At 42.1% G+C, this 13932-nt stretch overlaps 1 protein-coding gene across 4 annotated transcripts in view; it reads left to right on the plus strand.

The window, feature by feature from the left end:
• The window catches only part of LOC115056387 (PDZ domain-containing RING finger protein 4), a 110756-nt gene extending 98165 nt beyond the window's left edge, over positions 1-12591 (plus strand). For 3 of the 4 annotated variants that reach the window (XM_029522770.1, XM_029522771.1, XM_029522773.1), the window contains 5 exons: positions 4105-4203; positions 6365-6427; positions 7944-8045; positions 8788-8916; positions 9879-12591. In XM_029522770.1, the coding sequence (XP_029378630.1) occupies positions 4105-4203; positions 6365-6427; positions 7944-8045; positions 8788-8916; positions 9879-11351 (1866 nt within the window). In that variant the 3' untranslated portion in view covers positions 11352-12591. Of the gene's footprint in view, positions 1-4104; positions 4204-6364; positions 6428-7943; positions 8046-8787; positions 8917-9502; positions 9512-9878 lie in introns of all 4 variants that reach the window. The other variant, XM_029522772.1, reaches the window with a different exon arrangement.
• Positions 12592-13932: the final 1341 nt, after the last annotated feature.

The raw sequence follows: 13932 nt of genomic DNA on the forward strand, positions 1-13932 counted from the left end.
CAAAAGCATATGCTTGTGAAAGACTACACTCAGGGAGTCCTATCTGTCTGCAGCAGGATGAATGAAAGTAGCCCATTTGCATTCATAATTAAAACCAAGTCAGAGACTGACTAAAATGAAAACAGGCTCTTAAATAAAGAATAGTTGCTTCCACACTTTTGTGAAGGTTGAGCTCCATGGACGAATTCTTGACTATCTGTCAGTCACATTCTCAATGTGGCGGGCTCGCCACGGTGTCTTTCACACTTAAAATAAACCGCTCTTGATTAAGAATATATTCAGGGGTAGTGGGTCAAGAAATCAGATTACTGGCTGGATTTACAATGATCTGGTTGCTGCGGTATATGTGAACCCAATCTGCACTTTACCGATTCTCCCATTGCCATTAATTCTGTTGTACTGACTGCCAGAGTCCAACATTAACGTTCTCCACTGCTCCCCTCACCCTGATAAGCTACTATCTCAAAAACATTAAAGATGGTCTAAAGCTCTGCTTCACAAGCAGGGGAAAGGGGATGTACTGCAGCTTATTTGATTTTTCATTCTCTGGCAAAGGTGAGCTAACGTGGCTCTGCAAGTCTTAAAGTTAAAAAAAAAAAAAAAAACTATTCCTTGGCTCAGTACAGGAATTTGTGTTTTTGAATTCTCCAACTGTCAGCTTGTTTGGATGGACATGGCACAGAGGGCATGCTCCAGAGCTTGGATCTATCTCTAGACTTTCACACCATGGCATCACACATTTGCTCGCATCCCTTGCCGTGTGTATGGCCGTATAAGTAACTTTTCCTCTGATTATTTTTTTATTAACTCTGACACGGCTTCACTATAGCCTTCCCACCATTAGCCACCCATGCCTTTTTGACTGCCTTTTTAATTACTTGTAATCAAAGGCAGCATTATTGTGACAGCATCCAATGTTTTGATGCCAGGCACCAATCTTCCCCCTAATCGCGCCATCCCAGTCATTAATTTATTGTCATTCCTCGTCCCCGTGCCATGCTGTAATCTCCTGCAGGGAGCTCGCCTGGAAAATGAAGAAATTCAAAAGACAAGGGGAGAGACGTGTGTTTAATGGATAAGGAGACCCCCCCCCCCTTTAACTGAGCGAACTGAGTGACTTTGTTTTTCAACACATACGTCTAAAAATCGAAATAGAAGACAAAAGGGTCACAAATATGTGCTCTATATAGTTGAACACACACACACACGAAGGTTTGACATTTCATCCAACATGCTTTAATTGTAGCAATCCATTCTCACTGATTATTTTTAAATAGGTCTCCTGCACTGTATCTAGCAATTAATTAGTCAGAAGTAACTTTAGACTTGTTTCTCAGATGTAGTACCTGCTCACACCTATTTGTGCGGTTTATTTTTAGACAGACGTCTCCGAGACGTTGCATGAGCCTTCAGTATTTCCGACAGATATCCCACATGCGCTCACAACATATTAGTATGCAAGAGGTGCGCAGTCTCCATACCCCCCATTACTTCCATGACTGCTCTGTTGAATTAGGCAGACATGCAGCTTTAATAATATTACCACCAACAATAAGCCAGATAGGTCATTATTAAAACCGAAATATAGTTAATGAAGGATTTCTGCATGTCACTTTGTTCACGTGGTCAAAAAGAAAGTTTCTTCTTTTTTTAAAATGGTATCCTTACACATCAGTTGAGGGTTTTGAAGTTGTCATTGCCTCTGAGACAGTCAATTAAAGATCTGAGCTCCCTGTCAAGGGGCGGCTTTCGACAAAGATGAAACGACAAAGCTCAGATGATGTCGTTTTTTTTTTTTTTTTTTTTTTTTTATCTACCTGTGCTACCCTGTGCGCTCCTCTGAGTGGCTTGTGTGTGTCCTTATAAGGATTGGGTTTGCGCAGAGATGGAGGAATTATTTGTGTCAGTATGAGTGTGACTCTGTATCCAAGTGGACGTGGTCCAAAAAATAGTAACTGTCTGTGTGTGAAAAAACAAACTGAGAAAAGAGTATGAAGAAATGTGTAACCGAGGGGAAGCAGAAAATGTGAATTTAGCCCGAAGGTGCAAATATGTGTGCGCGTATGAGGACGCGGTGGAAAGAGTCATGAACAGTTTAGGGAAAGGCAGCCAGAGGCACCGGGTGGTGGCTCTCTGACAGCGGTATTGGCCTCCCTGTTTCCCCCGCATCTCATCCCATTATGGTCAGACTTCAGCCACACTCCCCCCCCCTTCCTTCCACCCCTTATCCTCTTCCAGAGCCCTGCCACATCTGACACGTGTAACCAGCCAACCCTCACTTGTCATGGAGGAAATGAATCTGTTTCTGTGCAAGACCCCTCTGAGCCCCACCAGAGCCCTCGCCACTGCCTCATTTCTCTCTGCCCCTTCCATCCTCCTCTCCAGTCAACCACCTCACTCCTGCTGCTGAGAGTTGGTGTGTTTCTGCTCTAATGAAGACCTTGGGAGGAGAGGCCATTTCACACTTGATTCCCTCCAATACCCTTGATATGTTTCAGCATTTGGAGAAGGAGCACAGGCTTGTGCTATTTGGTCTTTGGCTGCACCTCTGTTGTGTGAAACTGTGTTTTTTGTGGAAATAATAAGTTGTTCGGTTGAATTTGATATTAGCCGACGGGAGACTGCAGTTCTCACTAAAGTGTGGCTAATCAAATCTCACTTTCTATGTATTTGTAAATCTGAGCTTAAATGAGGAGTTCATGTAGACACAGGGGGTGCTAAGCAATGTTCCTAGGGGCTTGTGGGAAATTTGGGGACCACTGATTTGTAAGTCAATAGTTTGTTTATCTCTCCCCAAGGGAAGCTGAGGAATACTTAATGCTGCTGCAAATGTGTATATCTGGAAGCAGCAGCATAATTATAGTTTATTTATAGCCAAACACTCTAACTTGGCAACGACTTGAAAGAAAAACACTTGAAGTCCTTTGACATTCATCAAAGCTCCACCGATCAAACTCTGCGAGCTGAGAATGTGTTTCATGATCAAACACTTTGAGACTCAAAAACCTCCTGCGCCAAAGAGTTGGCAATTCAAAACCAATAAGTGTCTCAACAAGTCGTATTTTTGTGAATGAACTTGAAGAGCATTGTTGTTTTGTTTTCAGTGAGAGAGATCCTTTGTTTTTGTGTAGCTGTTGTCATGCATTAACATTGTAGTTTTATGTGAGCGAATAGAATTTATTTAGTGTCCCAGATCTGCCTTTATCCTCTCCTAGAGGTCAGAGAATTTGACACGTGTTTGACCTTGTTCATGACAAATGGTGAAAGAAATCGGTGCGATGTGATTTAAGACTGCAGTTCAGCTACTAAACGTACCCTGTGGAGAGACTGCTTTGTCCGCTACTCTTTCTATATTATAAAATCAACTTCATATGTATGTTCTGGCTCCCAAATGTACAACTTGTTCCAGGATTCACAATCTCAGCCTGCTTCAGACTGTAATATGTCAAACTATTGGAGTGATAGCAAACATTTTTGCAGACATTCATGGTGCTCTGAAGATGAACCCCCAGTAAATTTGGTGATCCAGGCGTTTTCCCGCTTTGACGATTCTTCAGCATAGTATAGAACACTGGACAGTGCGGATCTATGCTGCCAACTTTCACCTCTGCCAGTGTCAAGACCATGTTTGACTTGTTTTCTCATTAATGTAATAGCTCATTAAAAGTGTTGAGTTTAATTTGCCCCGACACAGTTTCACCTTGCCAACCCTGGCGTACCCCTGATCCTTGCACAGACACACTCTGACCAGCTGACTGAAGCACCGTAACTACAACGCAGCACAATCTCGCTACAAATTCCTTCACACAGCACTGGTTCAGAGACACTCGCAGCTCCTTCAGTACCTGTGAAGCTAATGACTTACCCAGCAGCCTCAGCTGCATTTTGTTTGGTGCTAATTAGCAGATTTGGCACACTGTGACACGAACAGCTACAACGTCGAACATGGTGAACATCGACTTGTTGGCATTTCGTTCACAGCAGCACGGTCTTTGTCGTGTTTTTACATTTAAATTGATATTATTATTTATTTCTCTTTTATTTTAATTTATTTTATTTATTTATTTATTTATTTATTTTGCATTACCCATTTTGTTTATATAGGAAGTGGAATTGTGTCGACTCAACAGCCAAGAGAAGTTGGGCTTAACTCTGTGCTACAGGACTGATGAAGAAGAGGACGTGGCCATCTATGTCAGTGAGGTGAGTAGATCACTTGCAAGATGTTCAGCTTAAATGACTTCAGTTGAAAGGGGTTTAATTTCTTCATTAAAACTGTGAGCATTGCTCCTTCCAACTCAGTTTGCCGTCGGGAGGCCCACTTTAAATTTTTTCAGTGGAGAATTCTGTTCAGACTGTTCTCATCTTCTTTTATCTTTCCCCACTCTGCCTTGCCCCTGGAGATACTACCAAAGAAATATGCATCATACATGGATCCTGCTACTGTTTTTTTGTTGTTGTTTTGTTTGTTTGTTTGTTTGTTTGTTTTTTCCAACCACCAGTCAGGACTGCTCTATACGCTGGGTGCCAAAGGTATATGCATATTCTACAGATTCTGTATTTTAGTTCTTTGAAGACTCACATTAGCGTATCACTGCTGTGGAAAAGGCAAACATCACGGCAAGATCAGATTGCAGCAGAGAGTAGCATATCAAAAAACAATCAAAATATATTCTTGAGACTGTATCAATCATTAAATTTAATTTTTCAGTTTAAGGTTTGCTTTAATAGTCATGAGCAACGCTTCTATACTGGGTGTAGTAACTTCAAAAATTAAGTTCTTTTAGCAACCGCAAATGGCATTTTTGAACAGCTGGGTAATATTTAAACGACATTATTGCACATTCAGTTGCCAGAATGGAATGACGTCCAAGACAGGGAAAACAAACAAAACAAAAATAAACTATGATTAGCTCTTTTTTTTGTTCATGTAGTCTTTTCTGTACAGCAGATATCAACAAGATGGCTATAAGATCCACATCAACCAAATACAGAAAATACTGCTCTCCATTCCGCTCAACTTTCTCCCGGATTCATTTGATGTTGATTAGGACCCTGCAAGGTGTTCACTTGCTGAGTGGAATAAAAATAAGTGAGGTCTATTGCTCCTGGCAGCATCTTTGAGTGTTCACAGTGCAAAAAGAAAAAATAAAAATAAAAATAAATTAGGCTAAGAGGAGTGGGCTGCATTTAGATGAAGGGGCTGAATGTCACAGTGTGCAGGTTCGTTACGTGCTCACATGATGTGTGGTAATGTTGCGTAAGCCGGGACAACAAATCAATGTGAGGTTGAGAGTAATGCAAGGTCATTTCCAAACAAGCAAAAATTCACATTGTTTCCACCCTGTGTTGTTACAGTTGGTTTCCCTCACTTTTAATTATCTGCAAGTAAAGTGGTTTACTAATTCAGGAGTACAAGGGCAGAAAAATGTTTTTCTCATGAGCCTCTGATACATTGTTATGTCTTTTTCAAGAGCACATAGACAGGAGTCTAAATTCATTGGGCCGGGCCCACCTTTTGCAGCTTTCCGGTTCACACCAGACCTAAAACATGTAACCTTCAAACTAGGACTCACTCATTCACAACAATGGGCCCTTTACAGTTGACATTTCACCTGCCACCTCTTGTAACCTCGTGTATCTTCAACGTTACCAGTTCACTTTGTTTCCCTGTGTTTAAGTTTCCAGTCGTAGATTGTTCGGGGTGTGAATGCTCTCCCCATCTCCACAGAAAGATTACATTCAGTTTCCCCTCCAGCTCTACTACCCCAATGCCTGTCTAGTGACCTCCCTCCCAGTTTAATGAGTGGTCCTCTGTGTAGGAATGGACTATCATGAAGATGGAGTGCCACAGCTCCTCACATCTCTAGAGATCCCACCTGATAGGAGAGAGTGAAATGAATGGCCCCAGACAGCGATTGATTGGCCACTGAAAGAGTGTCCTGCCCCGCTGTTCACTCACATTAGTTACAGGAGGAGCAGGTGCATCATGCATTGGGTTTGAATTATGAGCTGTAGTTGCTATATGCAGAGACTTGTGCTCTCTCAACCTGCCAGGATATTGCAATTGAGGTGCATACAATTGAGGACTGAAATGATGAAGTTGGTTCTGGGTTTTCCCCGGGCCAATATGGCTCTGAAATCTGACCAGGCAACCACAAGCTGACATTTATGGTCTTTCCGTGGCAGAGCACCAAATGTGTTGTTCTCAATCAGTTAATGAAAGTCTAGACATGTCTAGCTGGGTGATGTCTTCATAATGACTTAAAACTTCTTTTTTTTTTTTTTTCAGGCTCTTTAGATTTCATTGAATGAAGATTGAATGCGTGTTCGATACGTTATTTTGTTGTCTCTACTTTCACAGGTCAGTCCAAACAGCATCGCTGCCAGGGACGGACGCATCCGAGAGGGGGATCGGATTTTACAGGTACAGCAGGACGCTCCCTCTTGCTGCCCTCCACTACTCCAGCTCCCATTTCATTCAACATAAAAAAGTCTCCCTTTATTTTGTCACACAGAACCACTGTCTCCCAGCAGGAGAGCCCATTCATTTTTAATGGCAACACATTAAAGGGGGAACTCGCCCCCGCTGTGACTGTTAGAGGGGGAGAAGTGCCCCCCCTGGCTGTTTTAGTTACAGACTCAGCACCAACAGGAGTTTTTAAGATTTCTGGTTCAGGTTGGTGCTGCGCTGCAGCCTCCTGTGGCATCACTGAAAGGCCACGGCAGTTATTTGCCCCTAGCTGAGGCTTCAGGCTTGAGAGCTGGAGTTCTGCATTGACAAGGAGCAGCATTTGTCAGCCCCGAGGGCAGGATAGTGTTGCTTCGGTGGGTTACATGGGTGATTATTGTTTTTGTTAGAACCAGCACTTTTATTATTCAAGCTATACAAACTTATTTACCACAGCCATTTGGAAGAAGTGAAACATGTTGAAAATAACATCTGACACATTATTAGCTCAATAAACTATTACGACAAACCATTGCCCATTTTCATTTTCAGCAAAAAGACCAAGAGTTCCTTCTTGGTGATCACCAAGTCTTTAGGGAAATATCTGCTTCTTTCGTGTGATAGATGGTCACTATGCTCACCACCACTGAGGACTGTGCCAACTTTTACTAAAAATGCGATGACTGGCAATAAAGTTTGCACAACTGGCAAAAAAGTAGTAAATTAAAAGACAAGCAATCCTTCTTATAAAACACATAGTCATTTTGTCCATTGTTCATGTGAAATACGTGGAGAAGGGCAGCTTGAAGGAAGACAGCATGATACCACAAATTTGTAGTAGTAACAATGACTTGACGCTACAGAGAATCTATGAAGCAAAAACAGGCCAATTTTCAAAGCAGAAAATAAGTTTTGTGCTTTTTGGCAGAAGAGAGAGGACGAAGAGTAGTAAATAATCTCCCAACAATTATTAGGGTAAGATGCATTGTTGGTAGATGGTGGTAGCCAATTAGAGCATGTTTTGTATGACTGATTTACAGCAGGAGAGGGTGTGTGTGTGTATGTGTGTGTGGCAGACCAGTACTCTGGCACCATTATCCGCCAGTGACAGGGCCATTAGTCTGCCTGCAAAAAGATGGACGCCCCCTGTCAGTGGCCGGTTAATTGTACAGCTAGATGTATGTATGCTGCCGGATACTTTGGTGAGCACAACAGCCCCTATGGCCTGTGTCCACTGTCCGATTCATAATCACTGCTGGGTCCTGCTTCATATTAGAGAGCAGCGCTTAGTGTTTACAATTTCCCCTGAAAAGGGGTAATTATTGTGCATTCCAACTTTTATTGTGGTACTTTGTTTTTCTTTGGGGCTTTTGTAGCAGCGACGACAAAGCTTACTCAGAGTTTGTGTATGTGTTTCTGTGTCTTTGGTCAAATGTTTGTGTTTGCTTTCTTGAAAATGTGTGTGGAAATCATGCTTGTGTGCCATCTTCAGATTAATGGTCAAGATGTTCAAGACAGAGAAGAGGCGATGGCTACACTCTCCAACGATGAGTGTAGGAACATTATTCTGCTGGTTGCCAGACCCGAGATACAGGTTAGTGACGACCACACACTGAGCATCACGCTGACATATCTTTAAAAATCTACAGTGGGCCAAAGTTGACAAATAAAAAGGAAGAGAAACTGCAAATTACAGCCCTGAAGTTTGGTCATTTATGGAACATTTGCTCAGAGTAAACCTTAGTAGTAGCCAACACTCTCCCCTCGCCACCAACCACAACCATTTCTAGTGGAAGACACCACAGAGACAACTCATCATGTTTTATTTTTATGTAGCACTACTGTAATTGACTTCCAACACTACGCCATAAAAGCTAATGGCATGCTAATGTGGAGTGAGTTCAGGCCCAAGGCCGATGGCAAATACTCAGAAGGAGTCTGCCGCAGTGCAGATGAGCCAGGAGTGAAAGTGGACTTTGTAATTAAATGTGTCTCTAAGTAGTAAATCTGAAGTCTTCGGATATGGATCCCATTTGGCTTACATCAAGCAGACAAACAAATGATGTATGGTGTGCAGTAAAGGGGTCAAAGGTGACAATTCTTATGTCCATTAAATTGTATTGGCTTGATTTTAAGATTAGAAGGCATGTTTTAAAGATGAGCAGTGGCATTTTGATGGTTGAGAGCTTGCTTGCTATTTTTCATTTCATAAAATCCCAGTTGGAACACCCAGCTGTTTATTTTGAGACACTGTGTCGCCACAAGCTTTAGTCCATGAGAAATAACACTCGCCCCTTTCTCTTCATCTGCTTTTCTCTCGCTTCATTCACGCTTAGCTGGAGGAGGCCTGGCTGGATGATGAGCACAGTGAGTTCCTGGAGCAGCTGAAGATGGAGATGCTGGAGGAGCAGCAGAGAGAGGAGATGGAATTAGCTGCCTTACAGGAGGAGCAGGAGAACGAACAGGTCAGACAGGGACAAAACTTTGTGCTTTGTGAAACTGGATTCATCAGTCAGTGCCAAACGTTTGGTTTAAGAAACTATGTAAACTCGTTCATTTGGATTCGCTCTGTTTGATAAGAATAACACAGTTTAAAAACAAGTCAGCCATGAAGCATTTCCCCCAACTGACCGCACAGTTTAGTTCCGACTGTGTTATGAACAGCATAACATAACACGCACCAATAATTGCTCTGACTGTATTAGGTCAATTTTCACTGTCAATATTAACCTTTTCCTTGAAGTTACTACAGATCTAGCCGATGGCAGAGATGGAATCAAACTGTTCATTGACTTTCCTCACAAAACTGAGTGTAAACATGCTTTGCCCTTTGAAATGTGAATACAAAATGATTATGAATATTTATAGCAGGGGACCATTGAACCATTTACATTCCAAACATTAGTAATCATAATTTAAAATTCTGTTTTGTCAGAGGGAGAGCATACAACAAAAATCCACATAAATGGGACTTCAAAGACATGGCAGAGAGGAAACAATCCCTGAAGTAACAGAGCTGTATAACAGAGTTATACACATGTAATCCCTCAGGAGAACGAAGTCAGGTTGCACTTACTGAATACTTGTGCTAACTTTTGTTTGTTGTCCTCTTGTCCCATAATGGGGATAGTTGAACTACAAATCATTAGTTATGGTGCGTTTTCTATACACTAGCCTCTTTATAAATTCTGTAGGTTTAAATAGCTAAAACATTTACAAACATGGTTGCAAAGTGCAGATAAGCTTAAACATTAACATTATGCATTTTGAAAATAAAACCCCCTCTAAAATGCATAAAAGGCTTTGCAAATTAATGTGCTCGTAAAAATATTCCTACATGGATCGTTAAAAGTTAGTTTTAGCTATTTGCATATGGCATGTATTTCTGAGTGTTTCAGCTTGGTTTTGTTTACCTCATTCATTTCAGAGAGCAGAAGATGATAAGCCCACCTGCTCCACACTCTCTCATCATAAGGACGGTGTACTCACTATAAAAGACAGAATGGAAAGCTCGGAGCACAACGTCCTGGCACACATCCAGAGACGTCTGTCCCAGTGTCTGAGAGACAGCCGGGACACACGCTGTACCACCGGCTCCACGCGGCTAGAGGACAAAGAGGATGAGGACGACGAGGAGACGGAGGGTGACCGTTTCCAGCAGCTCTTGGAGCTGAAGTGTCAAATTCGTAACAGCGGTGAGTACGACCTGTTCTACAGCCGCCGCAGCACCATTGAGTGCAGCATGGCGGAGCAGGGCGGCGTGCAGCACGAGCTGCGCATGCTCAACGAGGAGCTACGCAGCATCGAGCTTGAATGCCAGAACATCATGCAGGCACACAAGCTTCGTAAGGGTCAGCAGTCTCCCTTGACGGGCCGCTCCGGACCCTCCACCAAAAACCAAAGCCCACACCGTGGCGAGCCCACGAGGAGTAAGCTGGCAGACATTAATGAGAGGCTGGAGAAATCGGACAAGGATAGCTCCAGTGCCTACAACACAGCAGAGAGTTCACGCAGTACCCCGCTGGCCATGGACCGCTCCCCGGAGCACTCACTGCAGAGGATGGTCAGCCTCACCAACCAGAGGAACCTCTGCAGCACTCTTGCCAGTGGCCACTCTCTCAGCCTGAGCCCCATTCCAGCCTGCCGTGCTCCCGTTCCAGGCAAGAGCAGCAGCCCGGACCACAGCAATCCTTCTGAGTCGGACCAGACACCTCAGGCTGAGGAGGAGGGCAGAGGGACACTAAAGACCCACGCTTGCCAGATTCCTTACTTCTCTCCATCCCACAGCTCCCAGCATAGACAGGCCAACATCCCAGCTCATGCCCGCCACTACCAGAGCTACATGCAGCTGATCCAGCAGCGCTCAGCTGTAGAATATGCACAGAGCCAGCTCAGCCTGCTCAGCGTGTGCAAAGAGCCTCAGAGGCCCATTAATGAGCCTAAGATGGAGTGGAAGGTCAAGATCCGTAGCGACGGCACCCGCTACATCACTAAGAGGCCTGTAAGAGACAAGATCCTGAGGGAGAGAGCCCTAAAGATTAAAGAAGAGCGCAGCGGGGGAATGACCACAGATGACGATGCGATGAGCGAAATGAAGATGGGGCGGTACTGGAGTAAAGAAGAAAGAAAGCAGCACCTGGTCAGGGCAAAAGAACAGAGAAAAAGACGAGAGTTCATGCAGCGTAGTCGACTGGAGAGCTTGAGGGAGAATCCTCAGAGCAGCAGTGAAGGTCGAAAGGAGGTCAGCATAATTGAGCTCAGCCACAAGAAGATGATGAAGAAACGCAACAAGAAGATCCTGGACAACTGGATGACCATCCAGGAGCTGATGACTCATGGTACCAAGGCCCCCGAGGGAGCCAAGGTGAACAATGCCTTCCTGTCAGTCACTACTGTATAAAAAAAACACCACACACATTCTACCCCATGCGGTATAATATACTTGCCTCGTTCAATGTGGCATTTTTATGAGGACAATAGGAATATTTTTCACACTTTGTAACCCAAAAAGCATTTTGTAAAGAATTTATCAGTGGTGTCACGGCATTTTCTTCATGTTTTTTCCAATATCGTTTTTTCACATCGCTCTGTGGGGGGTGGGAGAAAAAAGCATTTTTCTATGAAATTATGACTATATAATTATTTTATTACTTCGCACTAAACATGTTTATCTTTTCAAGCTTTTTAAGTCTATTTTCATATTTATGTTGTAACCATATAACTCAAGATAGTTGTATGAACATCTTATGAGAGGTTAAGTATTTTCATTAGTGTGTTATGAACTTTTGCCAATTGATGAACACAATGAACCCGTGGGTCAGATCACATCTACTTTTCTTGGAAGGCTGAAATAAGTCTCAGTGTCAGCGGAGAGAAATGACCCAGATGTCCAACAGTCACACATAAGTCACAATATTAGGATAGCTTCAATACTTCTTTTTTAATAGTAGGGTGAGCAAGAGCAAAGAATGTGTTTAATCCCTAAAACAAATTGTGAATTCTAATTTGGGAGGTCTGTTTCAGTGGTCAATGTTTTTGTGCTCACAAAGTTGAATAATTCAAGTATGAAAGGTACTGAAAGAGAAAAATCTTTTGGGGGGAAAATCCTTTTAGATTTCTGAGCCAATGTTTTTGCTCATCTGGTAGCATTTTACTTTTATCCCCGGCGGTTTTACGGAAAGCATCAAGTTGGATACCTCATATTACAGCGAAACTGTTCCTGTGTTCCTCTGCTATTTGCGAACTTGAGCCACATCTTCTCGACATTGAAACAACCTGGTGGTCGCAGCAGACATATCGCTTAATTGAATAAAAATATTCTTTTTGCATTCTTAAGGATACAAGGCCCAGATATCTAAAAAGGTCCTGACTCATTGCCTGTGCTGTGCCCTTGTTTGTCTGGTTTGCAGTTTTGGGTAAAATATTTTCTATTCAGTTTTATTTCAACTTAATATTTTTAGTTTTTTTTTTCCCCTACATATTCAACTACAGACGGACCTGCTCATAGCTTTTACATGCCAGTATTTTTGCATAGTTTTTACTCTCCACGTCCACCTTTACTCAGCATAGCCTTAACAGCAAAGACTGAATCAATGACATGTTGGTGTGGCAACCTGATTTCATATACAAAAAATAAACTCCATATATCTCTTCAGCAGAGAGGTATTCTTCAGCCTTATTGGATTATTTGAGTTTTTTTTTTTTGTTTGTTTGTTTGTTTGTTTGTTTTTTAACTGGAAACATTCCTACATATTGTATAGTTGTTAGTGAATTACATTTGCAGCCACTAACTGGTGTTAGGATGACTGCCACTGAGCAGGACTCAGAACACAGCACATGGAATCGATTGATCATGGCAAAACCAAACTGGTGAAACTAATGGGTTGCTATATATCAGCAGACATTATAGTTCAGTTACATGTATAGTACACTACTTTCAAATGCCTCATTTTTAACTGAAATATTGTAAATGAAAATTTTAAACCAATCCCTGTGTTTCTTTTGACTAAATGTCTGATGGTCTCATTTCAAGTAATGCGTAGTTGGCACCTTTGTAGCCAGGTAAAATATGTGATAATGGTGAACTTTGCAAAAGAAATATTAATAAATTATTGTTTTGTTTGTTTTTTTTTGTTTTTTTTTTTTGGGAATAACATGGCACTGAAGTGTGTTTTTATTATCTTTAATCACAGATATCAGACTGCCAGTACTTTGCAGTTTGTGCCAGGTACTCGAACTGTGTGGTAGGAAGTTTGGCAGTTGTATGTGGACGAACCATGAACATAAAACTGACATGAAACTGATTTCAGCAGCACTCCTGCACATTTTGTGCTTTATTGTTTTGTGCAGTCATTTCAAAATTTCACTTTTATTTCCGCATTTTGGTGTGAACTGTGTGAGAGTGGGCAACACTAACAAATTGTGCCTTTCCCTTTCAGTCTTGGTGGATGGTGCTGCGGGACAATATATAAAGAGGAAAGGTGGGGAGTTTTGATAAATGCTGCCGTCATATCAGAAAAGGAAACAATCCAGCAAAACCAGATTAAAAAAAAACAAAACAACAACAACAGCAACTTCACAATCTAAAGCAACTCATTCTAGAATAAAGTTCAGCCACTACAGATGCTGTGTCTGTACACACAGACTCACTTTTTTCTCCACTATGTGACTGTGATAAGTTATTAAACTATTAAACACAAAGAGATTTCAATTAAAATCAACTTCCACTCGGATGATTTTATGTTCATTAAAACATACTAACCACTTAATCACTTCTCTGGCCCTGTCATATGGAGGGGGAGACTACTGGGATCTTCTGGTCTCTGTGCTATCTTCAGTGTGATAAAGCTGAAATTGGAGTGTCACAGATATGGTACTGCCTGAGGACTGTTATATATTTCTGTGTTCACATTTAACTTAAAAGGAAATTGGGAAAATATAAAAAGAGACAGTCCCTCCTGATATTACTAAACGTGTTTTCT

The sequence above is a fragment of the Echeneis naucrates genome, chromosome 16 (genome assembly GCF_900963305.1).
Source record: "Echeneis naucrates chromosome 16, fEcheNa1.1, whole genome shotgun sequence".
Classification (NCBI taxonomy): domain Eukaryota; kingdom Metazoa; phylum Chordata; class Actinopteri; order Carangiformes; family Echeneidae; genus Echeneis; species Echeneis naucrates.